Here is a 17,464-nt window from a genome sequence, read left to right on the forward strand (position 1 = left end):
CATGGCTGCAGGGGCACAGCCTGCCTCACCATGGTCTTCAGCAGGGGCTGCAGGGGAACCTCTGCTGCGGCGCCTGGAGCACCTCCTGCCCCTCCTTCCGCACGGACCTTGGTGTCTGCAGAGCTCTTTTCACATGTTCTCACTCCTCTCTCCAGCTGCAAATGCCACGTGCCGGTTTTGTCCCCTTCTGAAATATGTTATCCCAGAGGTGCTGCCCCCATCGCTGCCTGGCTTGGCCTTGGCCAGCGGCGGGTCCGTCTTGGAGCCGACAGGCACGGGCTCTATGGGACACAGGGGCAGCTTCTAGCAGCTTCTCACAGAAGCCACCCCTGCAGCCCTGCTGCCACAACCTTCCACGTAAACCCCATGCAGAGGACAAGGTTGCTGTGCATAAACTCACAAACCAACCCAGAACGGCTGCCATTGTGCTGTAACAGGAACGGTGTCACAGAGGGCGAGAAGGCAGGCATAAGTGTCCCGAGCAATCTCCATAGCAGGCTCACTCCAGGAAGACCCTCGTGGTGTGGGCATTCCCGTCCAAGAGCCTGCAGATGTGATGGGGATGTCCTTTATCCTCCTGGATGCCTAGAGTCTGCAAAATTGTGGCGTACCGTTGCAAAAATGAGAGAGCAAGTCTGTGCTGCAGTTCGCGTTTTCTTTTCTTTGGCTTTTTCTGTATTGTATTTGCCAGACAGACCCTGGCTGGCCACACATGTAGCAAGTAAGTGGAGGTTTTTACTACTAGTTGGCTTCTGTATCGATGTGTTCTTTGGCTGTTCCTTAATAACGGAGTTGATTTTTAAACAAAAATGCCAGTAAGATACCATGACTTTGGTAAAGCTTCTGTCAAGAGCTGCAGCTAATAAGGGGGTGTCTCTATCCCACCGGGTGTGGACAGCTTTTGGACAGATTTACCTGCAGTGGTTCAGTTCCCCACGCCTGGTAGTGTGTGGCAGTGGGGTCTGCAATTTCCTCAGTTTGCTGGTTCAACCAGTGCAACTGCTAAAATGCGGACTGGGAGAGCTTCTGTGAGAGAGAAACTGTGAGGTTAATCTCCAGAATTTACTACCGTTTCTCTTCTTTTGAGGGAAAGCATCTTTTTTTTTTTAACTTGCATAATGAAGAGATTTGACTGTCTAAGTTGACACTTAATGTTTGCTAAAAAAGCAATTAGTTTTGTGGTGAAATGCAAAATACAAAACACTTTGTGTACGCTCCTGAACTCAGGAGCTGTGACTGTGGTTTGTCAGAATAGAAGTGGCACAGCTAAGGTGGAATTTTGGCAAGCTTTAATGGGGGAACAGAAGCATTGACAGTTAAAGACCAATCTGCATTTTCTTGAATAAGTTTCCAATTCTTTTAATTACTGGCAAAACAGGGCAAAAAATAGACACAAGAAAATGTAGACTTTTCTATTGTCCTGTTACCCTCCTCTCTATGTAAAATAGCTGTTGCTCCTGGAGGGATGTTGTGAAAGAAACATGTCGTCTCTTTGGATTTCCTTGTTCTGTGGGTTTCCCCACAAAAGGCATTTTTATAACAGCATCTGGTTAATTTTCCTTTGCGCATTGCAGGTAAAATCGCCTGTGCATACCGAGAAACCCATCCTTCGGTGAGTGTGAAAGTAACCTTTAGCTTTCCTAGCATTTAAGAATGGTGGAGCAAGCTGTGAGATTTGCCTTTTGTGACAGAGTGCCAGCCTTGCAGGCTGAAGGAAAGTCAACCGTAGCGTCTTTGCAGCAGCAGCAAAGGTTGGGGTTAAATAGGAGGGTTCTTAAACCCTTGTATTTAACCACATTCGAATAAGTAGATACCTGTTAGCTTAATTAACTGTTACCATGACTGTAGATACAATGCCAAAGCAATGAACCAGCAACTAGATGTGACTTCTAGCGATATATCCAAGCATGACATTTTGTAAAATTGGACTTTGACTAAGCATGGGCATGGATAAGTTGTTTTCAGCAAGAATGAAAAACGCCAAGACAACTTAACAAAACAGCAGGGTCATTTGTAACCTTTAAATTGTGCTGTGCCACGTGTAACTTAGCACCGGGGCTGTAGGACTACAGGCATGTCCAGATTGGTTCCTGAAGCTGTCTGAGCAGACCCAAGTGGTGTGTAATTGTCAAAGCTCCCACGTGCCAAAGTGGTGACTGTCGCTCATGCTCCCGTCTGTCCACAGGGCACAAAACCAGCATGTGAACCCCCACCAGCTCTGCCTGTTTCTGAAGAAGCGGATGAAGGTGATGAGGAGGAGGAAGAAGGCATTGAACCTCCCCCGGTTCCCGCACCCTGGCCTGAACATACAAAACCAGTAAGTCCCAGCGCTGGATAGCACTGTATTTGGGGTAATTCAGAGCTGCATGTTTCTGGTCAGACGGCACTTGCGGGTGAAGACTCTGCGGGCCACAGTCCTACCATGACAGTGCTTCACCCAGGCCACTGACACCCCGACAATCGGGTTTGAACTTTCCCATTTAGTTATGAGTTTCCTGTGATTCTGATAGGGTCCGTGAATTTATCTTAGTAGCAGAGAAGAGGCATCTTCGTAAGCATTTGCATTTGCAATATGATCTTAGGGGCATCTCTGCAAGCCAGCTTTCTGATACAACGCCTTTTCTTGTCACAGATCTACTCATGCTCTGTAACTGAACCTGCCGCTGCGCTGGCACCAGCTAAAGTGGCCACCACTCTGCAATGTGGACAATCAAACGCTTTGTCCAGAAACACAGACGGGCAGGAGACAAAATCTGGGCTGACAGATGAGGAGATCCTAGAGAAACTGAGTACGTATTCGGTATTTCTTTCTGTCCCATGCCCTGTGCCAGATGTGCCGGCCCTGCCTTCCCACTGCTGCAGCGCAGATCTGCCGGGAGGCGGCAGCACCCCATCTGGCCTGGCTTCTGAGCCTTACTGCTGGAATGATCAGCATCTCGTTTGTGCAGCTGCCTGTGTAACGCGGCAGCCTGAGGAATAATGCTGTTCGTGCTGTCCACCACGCCTGTGCTTATTTGTGAATAAGCATAATATTGGCAGACAGTAAGTTATCCATGGGACAGCACTGTGCCCTGGTGGCCAAGAGGGCCAATGGTATCCTGGGGTGCATTAAGAAGAGTGTGGCCAGCAGGTCGAGAGAGGTTATCCTCCCCGTCTACTCTGCGCTGGTGAGGCCTCATCTGGACTATTGCGTCCGGTTGTGGGCTCCCCAGTTCAAGTGAGACAGGGAACTCCTGGAGCAAGTCCAACGGAGGGCTACGAGGATGATTAAGGGACTGGAGCATCTCTTGTATGAGGAAAGGCTGAGAGACCTGGGGCTGTTTAGTCTGGAGAAGAGAAGACTGAGAGGGGACCTTTTCAATGTCTATCAATATCTGCAGGGTGGCTGTCAGGAGGATGGAGCCACTCTCTTTTCAGTAGTGCCCAGTGACAGGACGAGGGGCAATGGGCATAAACTGCAGCACAGGAGTCCCACCTCAGCATGAGGAAAACTTCTTTACTGTGAGGGTGATGGAGCACTGGAACAGGCTGCCCAGAGAGGTTGTTGGAGGCTCCTTCTCTGGAGACCTTCCAAACCCGACTGGACGCGTTCCTGTGCAAGCTGCCCTCGGTGATCCTGCCTTGGCAGAGGGGTTGGACCAGATGATCTTCAGAGATCCCTTCCAACCCCTACCATTCTGTGATTCTGTGGAGATCAACATGCGTGCAGTGTTGAGAGTGCAGGACAAGTGCGTGTCAATCCCAGTCAGGTTGCAGACAAGCAGTGTGGTTCTTAGAGTGGCATAAGCAAGGTCTTCAGAACTTAGCCTGGTAATGAGTGGATGATGGTGATAGTTCTTAAAACCCCATCATTCCTGGTGAATGAACATGAGAAGCTGTTCTTTAAAAACATAAAGGCATTCTTCCGGCAAACTGCTGAAAGGTTGAGAAGATCCCCTCCTGGAAACACTCTGCAGTATTTTTCCTGTTCTGAAAATGGCACCTGTTCATCAAAATTGATTCCAGAACCCAAGGTGCATGTAATCTTTGGTAGTATTAAACCTTCTGTTGAATCACACAGAGTATTTATTCCTAAGGAAATAAAGGCTCTGTTGTTCCAGCACTCGCTAGTGTTCCTCGACAACAAACACTTGCATTGGTGCTTGTTCTTTTCTGATACCTGTCTGCTGTGAATGTTTCTCCATGCTCTTAGTTTGCTGTCAAGGTAGCTCTCCAAAGGACTGTAGAAAATCCGTCTTTGTGGAGGCTGTCTGTGCTGTGGAGCTGCCTGTATGACGAAGTTGTTGTTGTTGTTGTTGCCCAAGTGGCTACAAACGACTCACAAGCCCAGACAGTGGAGCTGCATTTCTGACCTGCTGGAAGTTGGTATCTCCAGTTTGCAGTGAGCATCTTTAATTTTGTTTCTTTCAGGGAGCGTTGTGAGCATGGGAGATCCTAAGAAGAAATATACTGAATTGGAGCAAATTGGCCAAGGGTAAGTCCAACCACAGTTACTGACACGAAAAATGGGCCAGGTATTTTGCTGGTGTAATATCAAGCGTGAAGTCGGGCAAGCTCCAGACATGTTCAGACAACCCTGGATTTAGATTCTCCTGTCTCTCAGTACCGATCAAATTTATAAGTGCGGTCGGAAGGCACGGCCAAAGACAACCTGGTGGAGCCAATGTCTTGTCTGCAGCAAGGAGCAGGACCGGCAAGGTCTACTGTCCCTCAAGTGTGTGGCCCCTATTTGCTTATGTTCTTAGGGGGAGAAGGGGGAATAGTTTTTTGTATGTCGCAAAATAATCTGGCCACGCTAAAGAATGGCGAAAAAACTTTGTTGCCTAAAAGAGCAAACTTAGCACCTGCTAGTTGTGAGATAGATACCAGTTCTCAATACCATTTCTTTCAAATATTTTGCTCTAAAAAGATATTCAGTGATCTGGATTATAACCACATAGTTTAGCAACAGAACCCAGAGATTAAATAATAAGCTCTCTTTTCTAGCAGAGGCAGAAAAGAACAAAAATTCAGTAATAAACAGAGAGTTGAAGCACAAAGTACTTGATGAGAACATGCATCATCTGCCTGATGGCAGACCACTTGTGGATCCTGCAGGTTTTAGGAGTTTACAGAAAAAAAACCATCAGGCTATTTCCCTTTGAAGCCCAACCATGCTTACTGTAACTAGGATTGATTTGAAATGGTTCCGATGTGAGGAGGCAAGAAGAAATGGCATCAAAATTAGGTATCTGACTTGCGTTTTAAATACAGACAGACTCCCTGCTCGGTCAAAGTTTCCGTGGCTGTGTCGTAGTTCCGGGAGGGCCAGCGCCATTGTGTAGCACCAGGATCACGCTGCTGTCAGTGCCTGACAGAAGCTGTTCACTGACATCGGGAGATGTTTTCCTGCCTGTTAAGGCAGGTGACCTTAGTGTTTGTAAAGAAACCGTGACTGCTTGTGAGGTTTGGAGTCAGGGTAGCACGTTGCTGACCTAGAACTGATAGATGCTGCAGAAAGCCAGACGCACTCACGCTCTTTCTCTGGCAGGCTTTATCGTAGACACTTCTTGTTTGGTGGGGCACTTGTGGGAAGGTGTTTCTGCTCCATTCGTTGTATAAAAACCCTTTCTGGGATTGCCGCTTGCGTTGTACCCGAAGGTTTGGTTCTCATTGTCATTTGTAAAATGTCAGTGGACACTTAGAGCTGTGCCAGGCTCTCAAAAGATATGTGTCGACTGAAGAAGTGAGAGCCAGAAGAAACATGCGTGTGACGCACGTGTGACCGTGACAGTATGACCATTGCCCTCACCGTCTTTTGTTTTGCCCATCCTAGGAGTGAGCTTGTACAAAGGTGCCTCAGCAGCTGGTGGGAAGAGAAGTGGCTAATATCTGGCCTGAAAGAGTCTCTGAACTGATTTCCTCCAGCTTTTAGTGCAGCCTGAAGATGGCACGCCCTTCTTACAGAGCAGTGAGCGTGCTGCCGTCACCAGCTCGTGACTGTCATGCTGCAGGTCAATTTGTAGTGATGGGGAAAAATCCTCCAGAAAAAAATCGTCCCTGGTGCCTGTTGGATAGCAGTGCTTCAGACATATTTCAGCCTGCAGGTACACAAACAAGCCAGGGGATCAGGTGAAAAGGAGCAAACTGATTTTGGCATTGTCAGTCAGTGGGACACTTGCCGGATGGGTGTTCCCACTTCTCAGAATTCCCTCGCTGGCTCTCCGTTGCCTCACTGCCCGTGCAGACGTCAGCTTTGACATGATGGCAGTGTAAACCTGTGCTTAGCTCAGAAGGAACACTAATGGGGTTTACAAGCCTGCAGTTACTTTAAACCCAAAGGGGTTTCCTCTGACCGTGGCCTTTCAGGCCCTTCACATCATTACAGGGGAAGAACCTCTTTTAACAAGAGGCAGATGGCAAACAAAACGCCACACTGCCTAGTCCGCAGATGAGAGCACCATTTCTTTCTGGTGGCTCTACAACACAACCCGTGTCTGCCACAGGAGGAAAATACAGATACCATGAAGAGTCCTTCACGTGTCCGGTGCACCTAACAGAAGCAGCTGCTGACAGCTCTTGACACCTAAAGAAGCTGTCTAAGGATCCCGTGTTTGGAGCACAACATGCCTTAACCTGCTCTAGCTGTGACCTTGTAGGATGGCTGGAGAATAGTTTCCTTGCTTTGCTATGCTGGAGAAAGCTGTGTGTGGATCCTTTCCTCATGTTGGACATCCCTTGTTCTTCACGTTGGGCATAAGTTTTCTCTTGGATACCCTGCGTGGCAGAGGGCAGGTGGGCTGCTGCGCTGTGCGCTGCTGCCTGAAGGAGTGGGTGAACAAAGGTGTTTTTTAAACCCTACAGGCAGCAGCGATCTCCTGTCTGGGCTTGCTTTCACTCCTAGGGACTAAAGTGCTCCTTTCTTTGCTGCTGTTTTGTTTCTAGGGCGTCAGGAACTGTTTACATGGCGATGGACATCACCACAGGACAAGAGGTAAGTGTCCACAGTCCCAGCCGATTTTGCAGGTCTTTAGTGCTCTCCCCTCTGGTGCGAAGGGTGGATGGGGCTTTTGGGTGGCCAGTAGATCTTTACTGCCAAGGCGGTTCCTCTGAAGCACAGGCTAGTGTCAGCTGGCAAAATGCATCATCTGCTGTCTTCAGCCTTCAGAAATCCCAGCAAGCTTTTGGGACTGATAAAAACAGTATCATTTTTATTGCCAGCGTCAATGTGTTGGTTTAGAAATCATTCTCTTGTCTGTCAGTGTAGAAGAAGTATATCAAGAGCAAAGATCTCTCCCAAACCAAACAGTCATGTTTAAGTCTGGTGTCGGTGACAGCCCATTACAGCCCGTGAAGTGCTCGCAGGGAAGTGGGGGCCAGGAGGGTGAGAAACGAATCTTGAAGGAAAGCGGCGTTAGCTTTGACAGCCCCTGTAGTGACCAGTTTAAAGTGGCCTCTTCACATTCCTTTCCTTTTCCAAGGCAAGCGGTCTTGAATCTATACAAACCCTGCCTGAAAATGTGGCTAGAAACCCAGGAATGGGAGCGGAGGGGTGGTCTCTTTCGTGCCATGTTGAGAGCAGGACTAGACAGAGGCACTTTATAACTGCTCTTAGGTAGAGGTCTAGCCCTGCTTAGAACCCGGGGTGTATCCATCAAATGAAATGACATAGAATGGATTATTTTTTTGAAACCCTCAAAGTAATTGCCAATCTGAACTGTGTTAAGGAATGCGTATTTCGAGTTGCAAAATCAAGATTCAAGAAGCTAGGAAGTGCCAGGTGTAGATAGCTAGGGTCTGGCGGCCGGAAGATATCGCGCTGTACGGAAAGTTAGGGCCCCTCTCCTGAAAGCCAATAGCGTTTAATTTATGATGCAAGCAGATGGAAGTGAGGTTATAAACCTAAGCTATATAACGCCGTGTCACACACTAATAAACGCCATTTGCCGTCTACCACATTGGTGTCAGCGAGCTGATGGCCCGAGCGGCCTGGGGTTGGTCACCATGCCGTTCCTGAACCAGATCGCCACGCCTGCGAAGGCAACAGCCAGGACTGTATTTTTTGTGTGTGTAACCTTAATGATTGTTTTAGTATGGCTTTTGAAATGTAATGTACGTCTGTGTTTTCTCTCTGTTATGCCGTCAAGTCAAGAGTAACAGCAGTTGCTGAAATAATGATGACAAATCGTACAATTACTAAAGCATTACCAGCAGTTTTTGTGTATCTTGGCAGTAACAAAATCACTTCCTGCTTGCAAACTGTGCATCAACAATAATAGTGGCGGTAAACTAAGACCATCTGAGAAGAATGTCGGTCCAGAGAGTGTTGTTAGAGATGCGTGCTTGATAGTTTAAAGAGCATTTGTACAGATTTCACAAGACAAAATGTATATGGCCGTGTGTCCTGTAACTAGCACCCAGGCTAGCAGAGCAATTGGGTGTTGTAGTATAAGTTACTGAGCTCTTTGGTCTGATACCAAGACAGTTTGGCACAGCTCTGCTATGTCATTCCAAAAACACGCGCTCCATGTTCATTGGGACCTTGTGCAACAGGCTACTCAAGTTAATGGCTTTCCCTGTCGTTTTAGGTGGCCATAAAGCAAATTAATCTCCAACAACAGCCCAAAAAGGAGCTAATAGTTAACGAAATCCTCATCATGAGAGAAAACAAGAGCTCCAATATTGTGAACTATTTAGACAGGTGAGTAGTTCTGGTATGATCACGTGAATGTTCATTTACATGCTGCAAGCCAAACCTTTTTAAAAACCCCTTTGGTCACTGGCAGAAAATTGACCTCTATTGTTTATCTACTCATAGCCAGTGTATGGGAGGAGACTGCATTTTGTCTGCATTAATCTTTTCTGGCATATATTGCTTAAGACTGTTTTCAAGGACCTGGCACGGCCATCTCAGCCTACTTCCATGTTGTTTTGTTGTTGGCTTGATGGGTTTTGTGGTTAAGTTGATCATCTTTTCTGTGTCTTATCATAAGTGCTGGTAAATCCTCCTCGAAATTCCTTCCTTTGGGCTGTTCCTGCTCTTTTCCATTGCTGTGGATATCAGGAAGGTGAAGTTCTTGTTTGCAGAAACACGTAATTTGCCACTTTTTAAATTGTTTCTCCTGTTCCTGGATGTATTTTCTGGTAGGTTTTCCAAACTGTTGACCAATTCCTGTCCTCACTGGTACACATCCTCCTGGTCCAAGATTTATCTTTGCCATTACTGAACTTCAATTTTTCACTTGCTTGCCAACTCGGACCTCTAATTGTTCACTTATGGGCCTTCCTCATTTAGACCGCACAGGTTCTAAGTCCTGTATAGCCTAGAGGGAATGTCTATTCATGTTGTCCTGTCCTCATGTAAGAATGACTTGGAAACAAAATCAGCTGTAGCCTTTTTCCAGAGGTAATTTAGCCGTGCACACTCATCTCAGTGCCATTGTTTTCATCTTTCAGCTACCTCGTCGGTGACACACTGTGGGTGGTTATGGAATACCTAGCTGGAGGCTCTTTAAATGATGTTCTTGAGGAGACATGTATGGATGAAGGACAGATAGCAGCTGTCTGTAGGGAGGTAAGGGATCCCGCCTGTGCTTCCCATTACTGGGACAGGATGGTACTTCTAAGCAGGTGGTAAGAAGATGAGAGGTTTCATGTTCAGAGCTTTGTTTCTGTGTTGCTTTTATGATACGGAGAAGAAAGAGCATCTTAAGTGAACTGCCTGCCAGTATCGCTGCACTTATTACACTCTGTTGTTTTACTCATAGAATTTTATTGTACTATTTCTTTTTTTGTTGTTTTTAGTTTTACTCTTCTCAACTTTGCCTCTCTAAACCTTTGCCTGGAGCATGCCTGTACTGCATTCCTTTCGTGTACAAGCAAATATGCTGGTGGCAGAATTTTAAAATACCAACAAAGAAAAATAGGGGCTCCTTCATCACAGTCCTCGGCTTAAAAGAATAGCACTCCACCCAAAACGGTGATTGCTCCTGAAAAATGCCTAACACGCTATTTCCAGATCTGCCGTCAAGCCTAACAATAAAATCTTTCTCATGCGACCTCCGACTCAAAAGTGATCCATCTTATACCGAAGGAAGGGACTTATTGGTTTTTGGCAAACCATAGTTTGTCACCTGGGTGGAGATAGCACATTCCTGCAGCAGCAGTCATTCCGTGCGTGCTTTCAGGGGACAGTCTGTGCCAAGAATTGACATTTCTGTTTCAAAAGCTACTACGCCTTTGTTTAGGAAGTTATTACTCTGTGTTGAAGCAGGAAGCTCTTCCTCTTGAGAGCACAATACTCTGCCATTACTCTCAATTCAACTAGAAATTAAATCCTTTAGAGCCATTTCTTTTCTTGTGTGATGAAATCTGGTCACTAAGTAAGTTTTACCCTCATGTTTCTTTTTGATCTATGAGTGCCTACAAGCTCTGGATTGCCTTCATTCCAACCAAGTGATCCACAGAGACATCAAAAGCGACAATATCCTCCTCGGAATGGATGGATCTGTCAAACTGAGTAGGTATCCTTGGTCAGGTGCAGCATTCCCAGGATGTGGTGTGGGGCTGCTTTTGACTGACTGCCTGTTACCCAAAAGCGATGCCTGTGGTAGTGCACTGGCAGACCACTGCTGCGAGCTAAGAGCACAGTGCCAACGTCCAGAGAGGTACAGAAAGGAAAAAGGTGTAAAGAGTGGTTTCGGTTTGTGTAGGTCCCTTCCAGAAGGGATAGTAATAAAGAATAATCTAAAGCTTCAAGTGAATAAAAGCCACTGCATGAAACTTGAGGGGTTTTTAAGTGGCCACTTCAGTATTTCCTTGGCTCGAGCACTGAGTAAACAGAGCATGGCCGCTTTACCAGATAGATTCAACAACGCCTTCTGAGGCATCTGGAAGGGATTTCTTTTGCTTGGTTTCATAAATCAAGCTGCCTTTAAGAGTACTTGTTTTTCTCCTCAGCTGATTTTGGCTTGTGTGCTCAGATCACCCCTGAGCAGAGTCAACGGAGCACGATGGTCGGGTCTCCTTACTGGATGGCACCAGAAGTGGTGTCAGGAAACGCATACGGGCCCAAAGTGGACATCTGGTCGCTTGGGATCACGGCAATTGAAATGGCGCAAGGAGAACCTCCTTACGTTAATGCTCATCCTCTCAGGGTAAGGTGCGAATAAAACCAGAGACCACCGTCTTTCTAACCTGCCCCATGTTTTGTCTCCCATGAGACAAAATCCCAGTTACACCAGCTTGAACTAGTTCCACCAAGGGCTGCTTCTAAATATGTCGCTGGAGCATATCGGCATATATTGTAGCTGTCGTTATGTCAATAGGGGGACCTTAAAAGAGAAGTGACATGTAGACTGTTCAGAAATGTGTCATTTTTGCCCTCAACAATGCTTGAGATTTCTCATGTGCTTTTAGAACTCTCTTTGAGTTGTATCTCTGAATGACAAGAATTTTTCAGCAGCAAGATCCGCCAGTTGGGGAATTTTTATGAAAAATATTTCAACTGTACGTGCAGGAGAAGTCTTTCCAAACTCAGATCAGTGCCGATTGCTCACCTGCGCCTTTCAGGAAGTGTCACTGGTTCTAGTAATGCCATAATCACTTCTTAGCAAATGCTTTTCTACAAGTCTGTTTTGGCACAGGTACTTGTAGTACACTAGTGTATTTTGATGTTTTGAAGTTTCCAGTTTTGTCCTAATTCCTTAAAATGAAATGACCAGTTCTTATACCAAAGGAGCGTGTCATAGTGGAGGAATGTCTGCCAAGATAACACCTCATGACTGAGAGCTGAAACAGAGCTCAGTGCTGCACAGTTAATTCCTGACAGGATGCAGGAATTCAGGAGGAAATTAAGTTTGCTCTATGCGTATACATACGCAATTCTTATTAAGGCTAGAATTAAAATAGAGCCTGACCTTTAGCTTTTCTCATAGCAGTAAGGCTGTGCTCTCTCTGGTCTGTGGCACCCCGACTGCGTACCGCAGACTGAAAGAAGAAACAAGAGAATGGTCAGGAAATACCCCCGGCCAAGCAAAGAGAGGAGCCCACACTCCACCTGCTTCCCTGGGAGACCCTTGCAAAAAATGCATTTGCCTTGCATAAGGCAGCAAAAACCCGTGAAGAGCATTAGCGTGACTGGTCGGGATGCTGAAGGTTCCCTGCCTCCTTAACCTCAAATGCTGATTAGGGCTCCTCGAGAAGCCTCAGGTCAACTGTTTGTTAGAAAGATCACTGGATTTCTTCTCTCTGACCAAACTCAGCTCTTCCTGCCCTCACCCAGATTCTTTGAGATGCTCTTTTTCTCCATATATGCCTCATCTCCTGCTGGAGATACGATCAGCTTGGACACTTAGAGCTTCAAGGCATCTTCAGGTGTCTTAGTAAAACTGTGGTAGATGAAAATCAGGCACCTGAAGTTGCTTCCATCTGCATTGGCTTCCTGGGCTCTTTTTCAGCGGTTGTTGCCCCTGAGCTAGGAACAGTGAACAGCCTGTGATGGACTGCCTGAAGTTCCCCAGTTATCAGCTAGTTTTATTAAGGTCAATCAACCCCAACAGGATTGATTTGTTTTTTATGAAGGATTGTTTTAATAATGGAAGGCACACAGGAGCTTCCGTTACTTAAACACCTAAATAAATTGTAAGGGCATGAAAGGCTCATTAGTCGTAGAGTTAGCAGCAGTCTTCATGTAGATGCAGTGTTGTTTTCCACGTGTAGAGCACGCGCATCCCATGCTGCTCACGTTCTTTCCAGCTGATGCAGAACTCACAGGAATGAACAATTTTCGAGCCATGTGTGTCTTGGATGTGTCTGTGATGGTATTTGTTTCCTCTCACTGTGATTTCCTTCCATCCGGCACATGCCGAGGGCCTGGGGGACAAACACTGGTGTGATAAAAACCCTTTGAAATTCAGGTTGGACCTCCTCCTGATTTCAATTAAAAAAAAAAACAAACAGAAAACCACAGAAACAAAACAAACCCTTAAGCATTTCTTTTTCATTTCTTAACCACAGCGCATCAATTTGTCTCAAAACTGTAGCATTTTTTTCAAATGCTGCACATCTTCTACAGTTTCAGGCTTCTTAATCATCTGTATGTTGTTCTGTCACGTATCTGGGTGGCCTGGATACCTTTAGGATCTTGCTTTCACAGACTGCAGCTGTAATGGTCTGCTGAAGCCTTTCTTGTTTCTTGGCATGTGAAACAAATTAATGAGCTTATTGCCCCTTTGCAGCTACTGCGAACGCTCCTTTCCTTTGTACCGTACTTGCTTTTCTTTGCCAGCTGCATATCATAGGAGACCAAAAGATATGTGATAAGAAGGTACTTCAGCTTCCCGTAGACCTTTCCCTGTTCTGGTGGAAATACTGAAAAGGGGACGTACCGAGCTGAAGATGACTCTTCTTTGGGATTCATGTTCTGAGAAGAAACAAGTAACTAAAAGAGCTCCATTTGTCCTGGCACTCCTGTTTCACACTCAGGTGAATGTGGCTGCAGTAAAATCCCCAAAGCTGCCGTTGGTGCTGTAGTCCTTTCCCGCAGGAGAAGTATCATCCCTCGGGTAGCGCAATTGAAGCGTAGTGAGGACAGGCACTCCAGCTCACCACTGTGTCCGGTGGCTGAGGTCAGCTGCAGATGGACAGGACCAGACTGATGTTGTGACATTTATGTTGTGGGAAAAGGAAAGAAGCTTCCTTTTATTGTTTTTACTCTAGGATCGTTTCTTTGCCTTTTTAGGCTTGGAAATTGTCCTCTGTATTTAAGAGGACAATAGCAAAGTCAATGTGGTCCCGGTCTAGTTAAGTGCCAGTAGAACAGAGCTGTTGTAATGGCAGACGTTTTAATGGAAGACCCCATGGCCTATTTCTATCATTATTGCTGTGTAGTTTAGACGTATTCTGGAAGTTTATGTCTGAATAGTTCAAAAGGTTTGTCTTCCGTTTCTACATAACATCTTGCAAAAGCGCAATGAACTCATCTCGCTGGCTTCTCAGCATGTTAGACCTTGGTTACAAGCGAACCACACTGGATACTGCTCACCCTGTGTTTTGCAAAATGACGTTGTACTCCCTTGGCCTGAGGAATATCAGGAAGACTTGCTCAGCTGCATGAACTCCGTCAGCTACTTGACAGTGAACATCCTTGGCTTTGCTTAGGAAACTTGAGCTTAGCTTTGGCTGGATGCTGTTGAAGAGGAGAAAGGCTGGAATTTTCAAGTGTTTGGCTAGGCTTGTGTGCACAGAATGACTGTGCATTCAGATGAGCAGCTGGACATTTATGCACAACATGGAGGGGAATCCACAGAGGACTCAACCCTTAACACAGGTGAATACTCCCAATTCTGAGGTAGCGGAGTGTTACCATAGCGATGGAATTACTCGTTTTTCTGATAGCAAGCATTAAACGTTTTCTTCTTAACACATAAGTGACGCTGATCTGGAATTTGGAGACTGCTGAAAGACGTTGTTGCAGCTGGCTCCCGTCTGCCCAAAGATGCATTTTCTTCATAAGATATTTGTGCATGCAACTTATGTGCCTGTGTTGAAAAAAAGGTTCCCAATGTTTCTGTTTCTTTATCCAAGGACTAAGCTGATGGATTTCCTTTTTTCCCATCTGGTTACCATTTTTATCAAGAGCAGAGCAAAAAACTTGGCTACCTTTGCTTTATGGAAGCTGTACTTTAGGGAACAGTGAGCCCCGCTGAGATGCATTTTCTGTAGTAATCCTCAGAAATAATAGCGTTAAGCCAAATTCACTCTTTAAAAGAGCCTGTAAACTGTCACTGTCACAAGCCTGTCACTACTTGGAGAAGCAAAATGTGCTTTTGCCGATGTAGTTCATACTAACCAGGTCAGTCCGTGAAATCAGCTGTCAAGGCAAGATCATTTTGATATTGGAAGAGCTGTGGCTGCCTCAAGGTTTTTTATGTAGCTATAGAAAAATCCTGTCTGACCCCCTGCCAGGGAAGAAACTGCCACTGGAGACTGAACCTTAAAAAATGGGGTCTATCTGGGCAGTTATGGATATGAAGGAAACAGGTGGAGTCTCATGTTCCCTTTTTCTCTAGGCGCTGCATCTGATCGCTACGAACGGGACACCAGAGCTGCAGAACCCTGAGCGATTGTCCGCGGTGTTTCGCGACTTTCTGAGCTGCTGCCTGGAGGTGGATGTGGACAGGCGAGGGTCTGCCAAGGAACTTCTGCAGGTAAAAGGGGGCACGGCTGCAAGCGGAACAGCTGTTCTATGTAATGGTTTTCTCACCAGCTAGACTCAAAGGCATGAGACGGAACCCCCTCATATTAGTCTCCAGTCTTGGTGCTTTTCAAAAGGAAAAGAAGTGGAATCATAGAACGGTTTGGGTTGGAAGGGATCTTTAAAGGTCCTCTAGTCCAACCCCCGTACAGTGATCAGGGACATCTTCGACTAGAGCAGGTTGCTCAGAGCCCTGTCCAACCTGGCCTGGAATGTTCCCAGGGATGGGGCATCTACCACCTCTCCGGGCAACCTGTACCAGTGTTTCACCACCTCATTGCAAAAAAATTCTTCCTTAGATCCGGCCTGAATCTACCCTCTTGTCGTTTAAAACCATGACCCCTTGTCCTGTTGCAAGAGACCCTGCTAAAAAACCTGTCCCCATCTTTCTTTAGAAGCCCCCTTTAAGTACTGGAAGGCTGCAAAAAGGTCTCTCCGGAGCCTCCTCTTCTCCAGGCTGAACAACCCCAACTCTCTCAGCCTGTCCTCCTAGGAGAGGTATTCTGTCCCTCTGATCATTTTTGCGGCCCTGTGTTGAATTTTGGTAGTATATTCAGCTCTACATAGTGGCAAATGGGATGGTAGCCACTGCTCTCGCTGCAAGCCAGAGCTGAGTCCGTCAGCGCTCTGTCACTGGTGTCCCTGCTCTTGTCTTGGTGCTGAAAACCTGTACCTCCGTGGCCTTCAGAAGAACACATGGGCCTAAATACTCCTGGCATAAACATTTCCTAGAGCTATTGGAGTTCCCTAAGGAACGGTTTATGCCTCTGCTCTTTTCTGACAACTCAGATAGCCCATGTCTTTAAAAAACAGGAACCTAAGTAAGTAACTTGCGTTTCCTGAAAGGAACAAGGCCCTGGGAGAGCAAACAGCATTCCCAGAGTGCTGGCAGGGCAGAAATGCCAGCACGCTGAAGACAACTTGATAAAGGGATTAATGGGATTTTGGACCCTGTTTGCCTGTGATAGCAAGGTACTGGACATGAAGATGCAGGTGCAGATGGTCCCCTCAGTCCTGTTTCAGCGTATTCCCCATAACCAGAGAAATGCTGCTTGAGCCTGTGAGTACCTGAGTTTGGAAAGTAATGGTTCATTTCTTTTTTTCCTTTGCACAGCATCCATTCCTAAAATTAGCCAAGCCTCTCTCCAGCCTGACGCCGCTGATCACGGAAGCAAAGGAAGCGAATAAGAACGGCAGCAGCCACTAGTGCTTCAAACCGGCTTTCTCCCATGCCAGCTCAGAGCAGAACTGAGAATAAAACTCTATAGAACCTCAACGCTTGTGCTGTGGGACAGGTGGATGGATAAAGAAGCCAATGGTCACAGTCATGGTGGTAGGAGGGAGAACAACCCAGCCCCTCAAGGAGTAAAATATGACCGTTTCTCTTCTTCCTGCCTTCTGGCTCCTGAATTTATTTTTAAGACGAAACAGGGCTTAAGACAGAGAGGTAACAACCACAAATGCTTGCCTGCCTCAGCCATTTCCAAGGGAAAGCAAATTCAGTTGGAAGGTCCCCTTCCTTCTCACCCTGTGAATAAGCTGTACACTCACTTTGAAATTGTGACAGTCAAAAGAGCAAGTGAAGCAACAGCCACCCAGTGTTTAAAAAAAAAAAAAAAAGGAAAAAACCCCCCTGTAAAACAGCTTAGCGCTGTAGTCTTCATGTCTAGGCCCGGTCCTGCAAAGGGCTAAGTAGCCTTTAAGGTATGAACCACCGTCCTGTTTTGGCAGTAGGAAGGCAGGATGCTTGGGTTGTTCTTGGATTAGGCCATTGGCTTGTTTGGCTTTGGCTTCTTGTTTAGTTCCAGTCTTTGTGTTGCCACTGTCATTCATACCTCAACTGACCTACTGTCGCTCGCTCTGTCCGTCCCAGTGTCCTCGGCTGAGGCAATGGACGGATGCAATGCTGATGGACGGCAGCAGTGAGCACAGCTGTGGGAGGTGCGCCCAGGGAGAGGAAATCTTCCACGTAGTGACCGAGCTGCGGGAGGAGGTGACTAGGTTGAGGCTATCAGGGAGAGTGAGCAAGCGAGAGACTCTTAGAACTGCACCCTGCCTTCCCTGGGACAGGCCCACCAGGCAGACGGGACGCATCATATGGGGGATTCCCTATCCTCTGCCCAGCTGGCTGAACACAGTGACTCCAGTATGCCCTCCGGAAGTCCAAAGGGGCAGTTCTGCTGTGGTTTCTAACACATCAATAACCCTTGCGTCTTTGCTGTCACACAG

At 46.6% G+C, this 17,464-nt stretch overlaps 1 protein-coding gene across 1 annotated transcript in view; it reads left to right on the forward strand.

Annotated features, from left to right (window-relative positions):
* LOC309416433 (serine/threonine-protein kinase PAK 3-like) overlaps positions 1-17,096 on the forward strand; it is a gene marked incomplete at its 5' end in the record, with an annotated part of 156,672 nt that extends 139,576 nt beyond the window's left edge. Inside the window, 8 exons of the mRNA XM_082015982.1 lie at positions 4,411-4,474; positions 6,925-6,973; positions 8,568-8,680; positions 9,436-9,553; positions 10,399-10,498; positions 10,939-11,135; positions 15,051-15,188; positions 16,350-17,096. Of these exons, the coding sequence (XP_081872108.1) occupies positions 4,411-4,474; positions 6,925-6,973; positions 8,568-8,680; positions 9,436-9,553; positions 10,399-10,498; positions 10,939-11,135; positions 15,051-15,188; positions 16,350-16,442 (872 nt within the window). The 3' untranslated portion in view covers positions 16,443-17,096. The remainder of the gene's footprint in view (positions 1-4,410; positions 4,475-6,924; positions 6,974-8,567; positions 8,681-9,435; positions 9,554-10,398; positions 10,499-10,938; positions 11,136-15,050; positions 15,189-16,349) is intronic.
* Between the last annotated feature and the right edge of the window lie 368 nt (positions 17,097-17,464).

This window comes from Phaethon aethereus, assembly GCF_964289735.1.
Source record: "Phaethon aethereus genome assembly, contig: HAP1_SCAFFOLD_108, whole genome shotgun sequence".
In the NCBI taxonomy this organism is placed as follows: Eukaryota; Metazoa; Chordata; class Aves; order Phaethontiformes; family Phaethontidae; genus Phaethon; species Phaethon aethereus.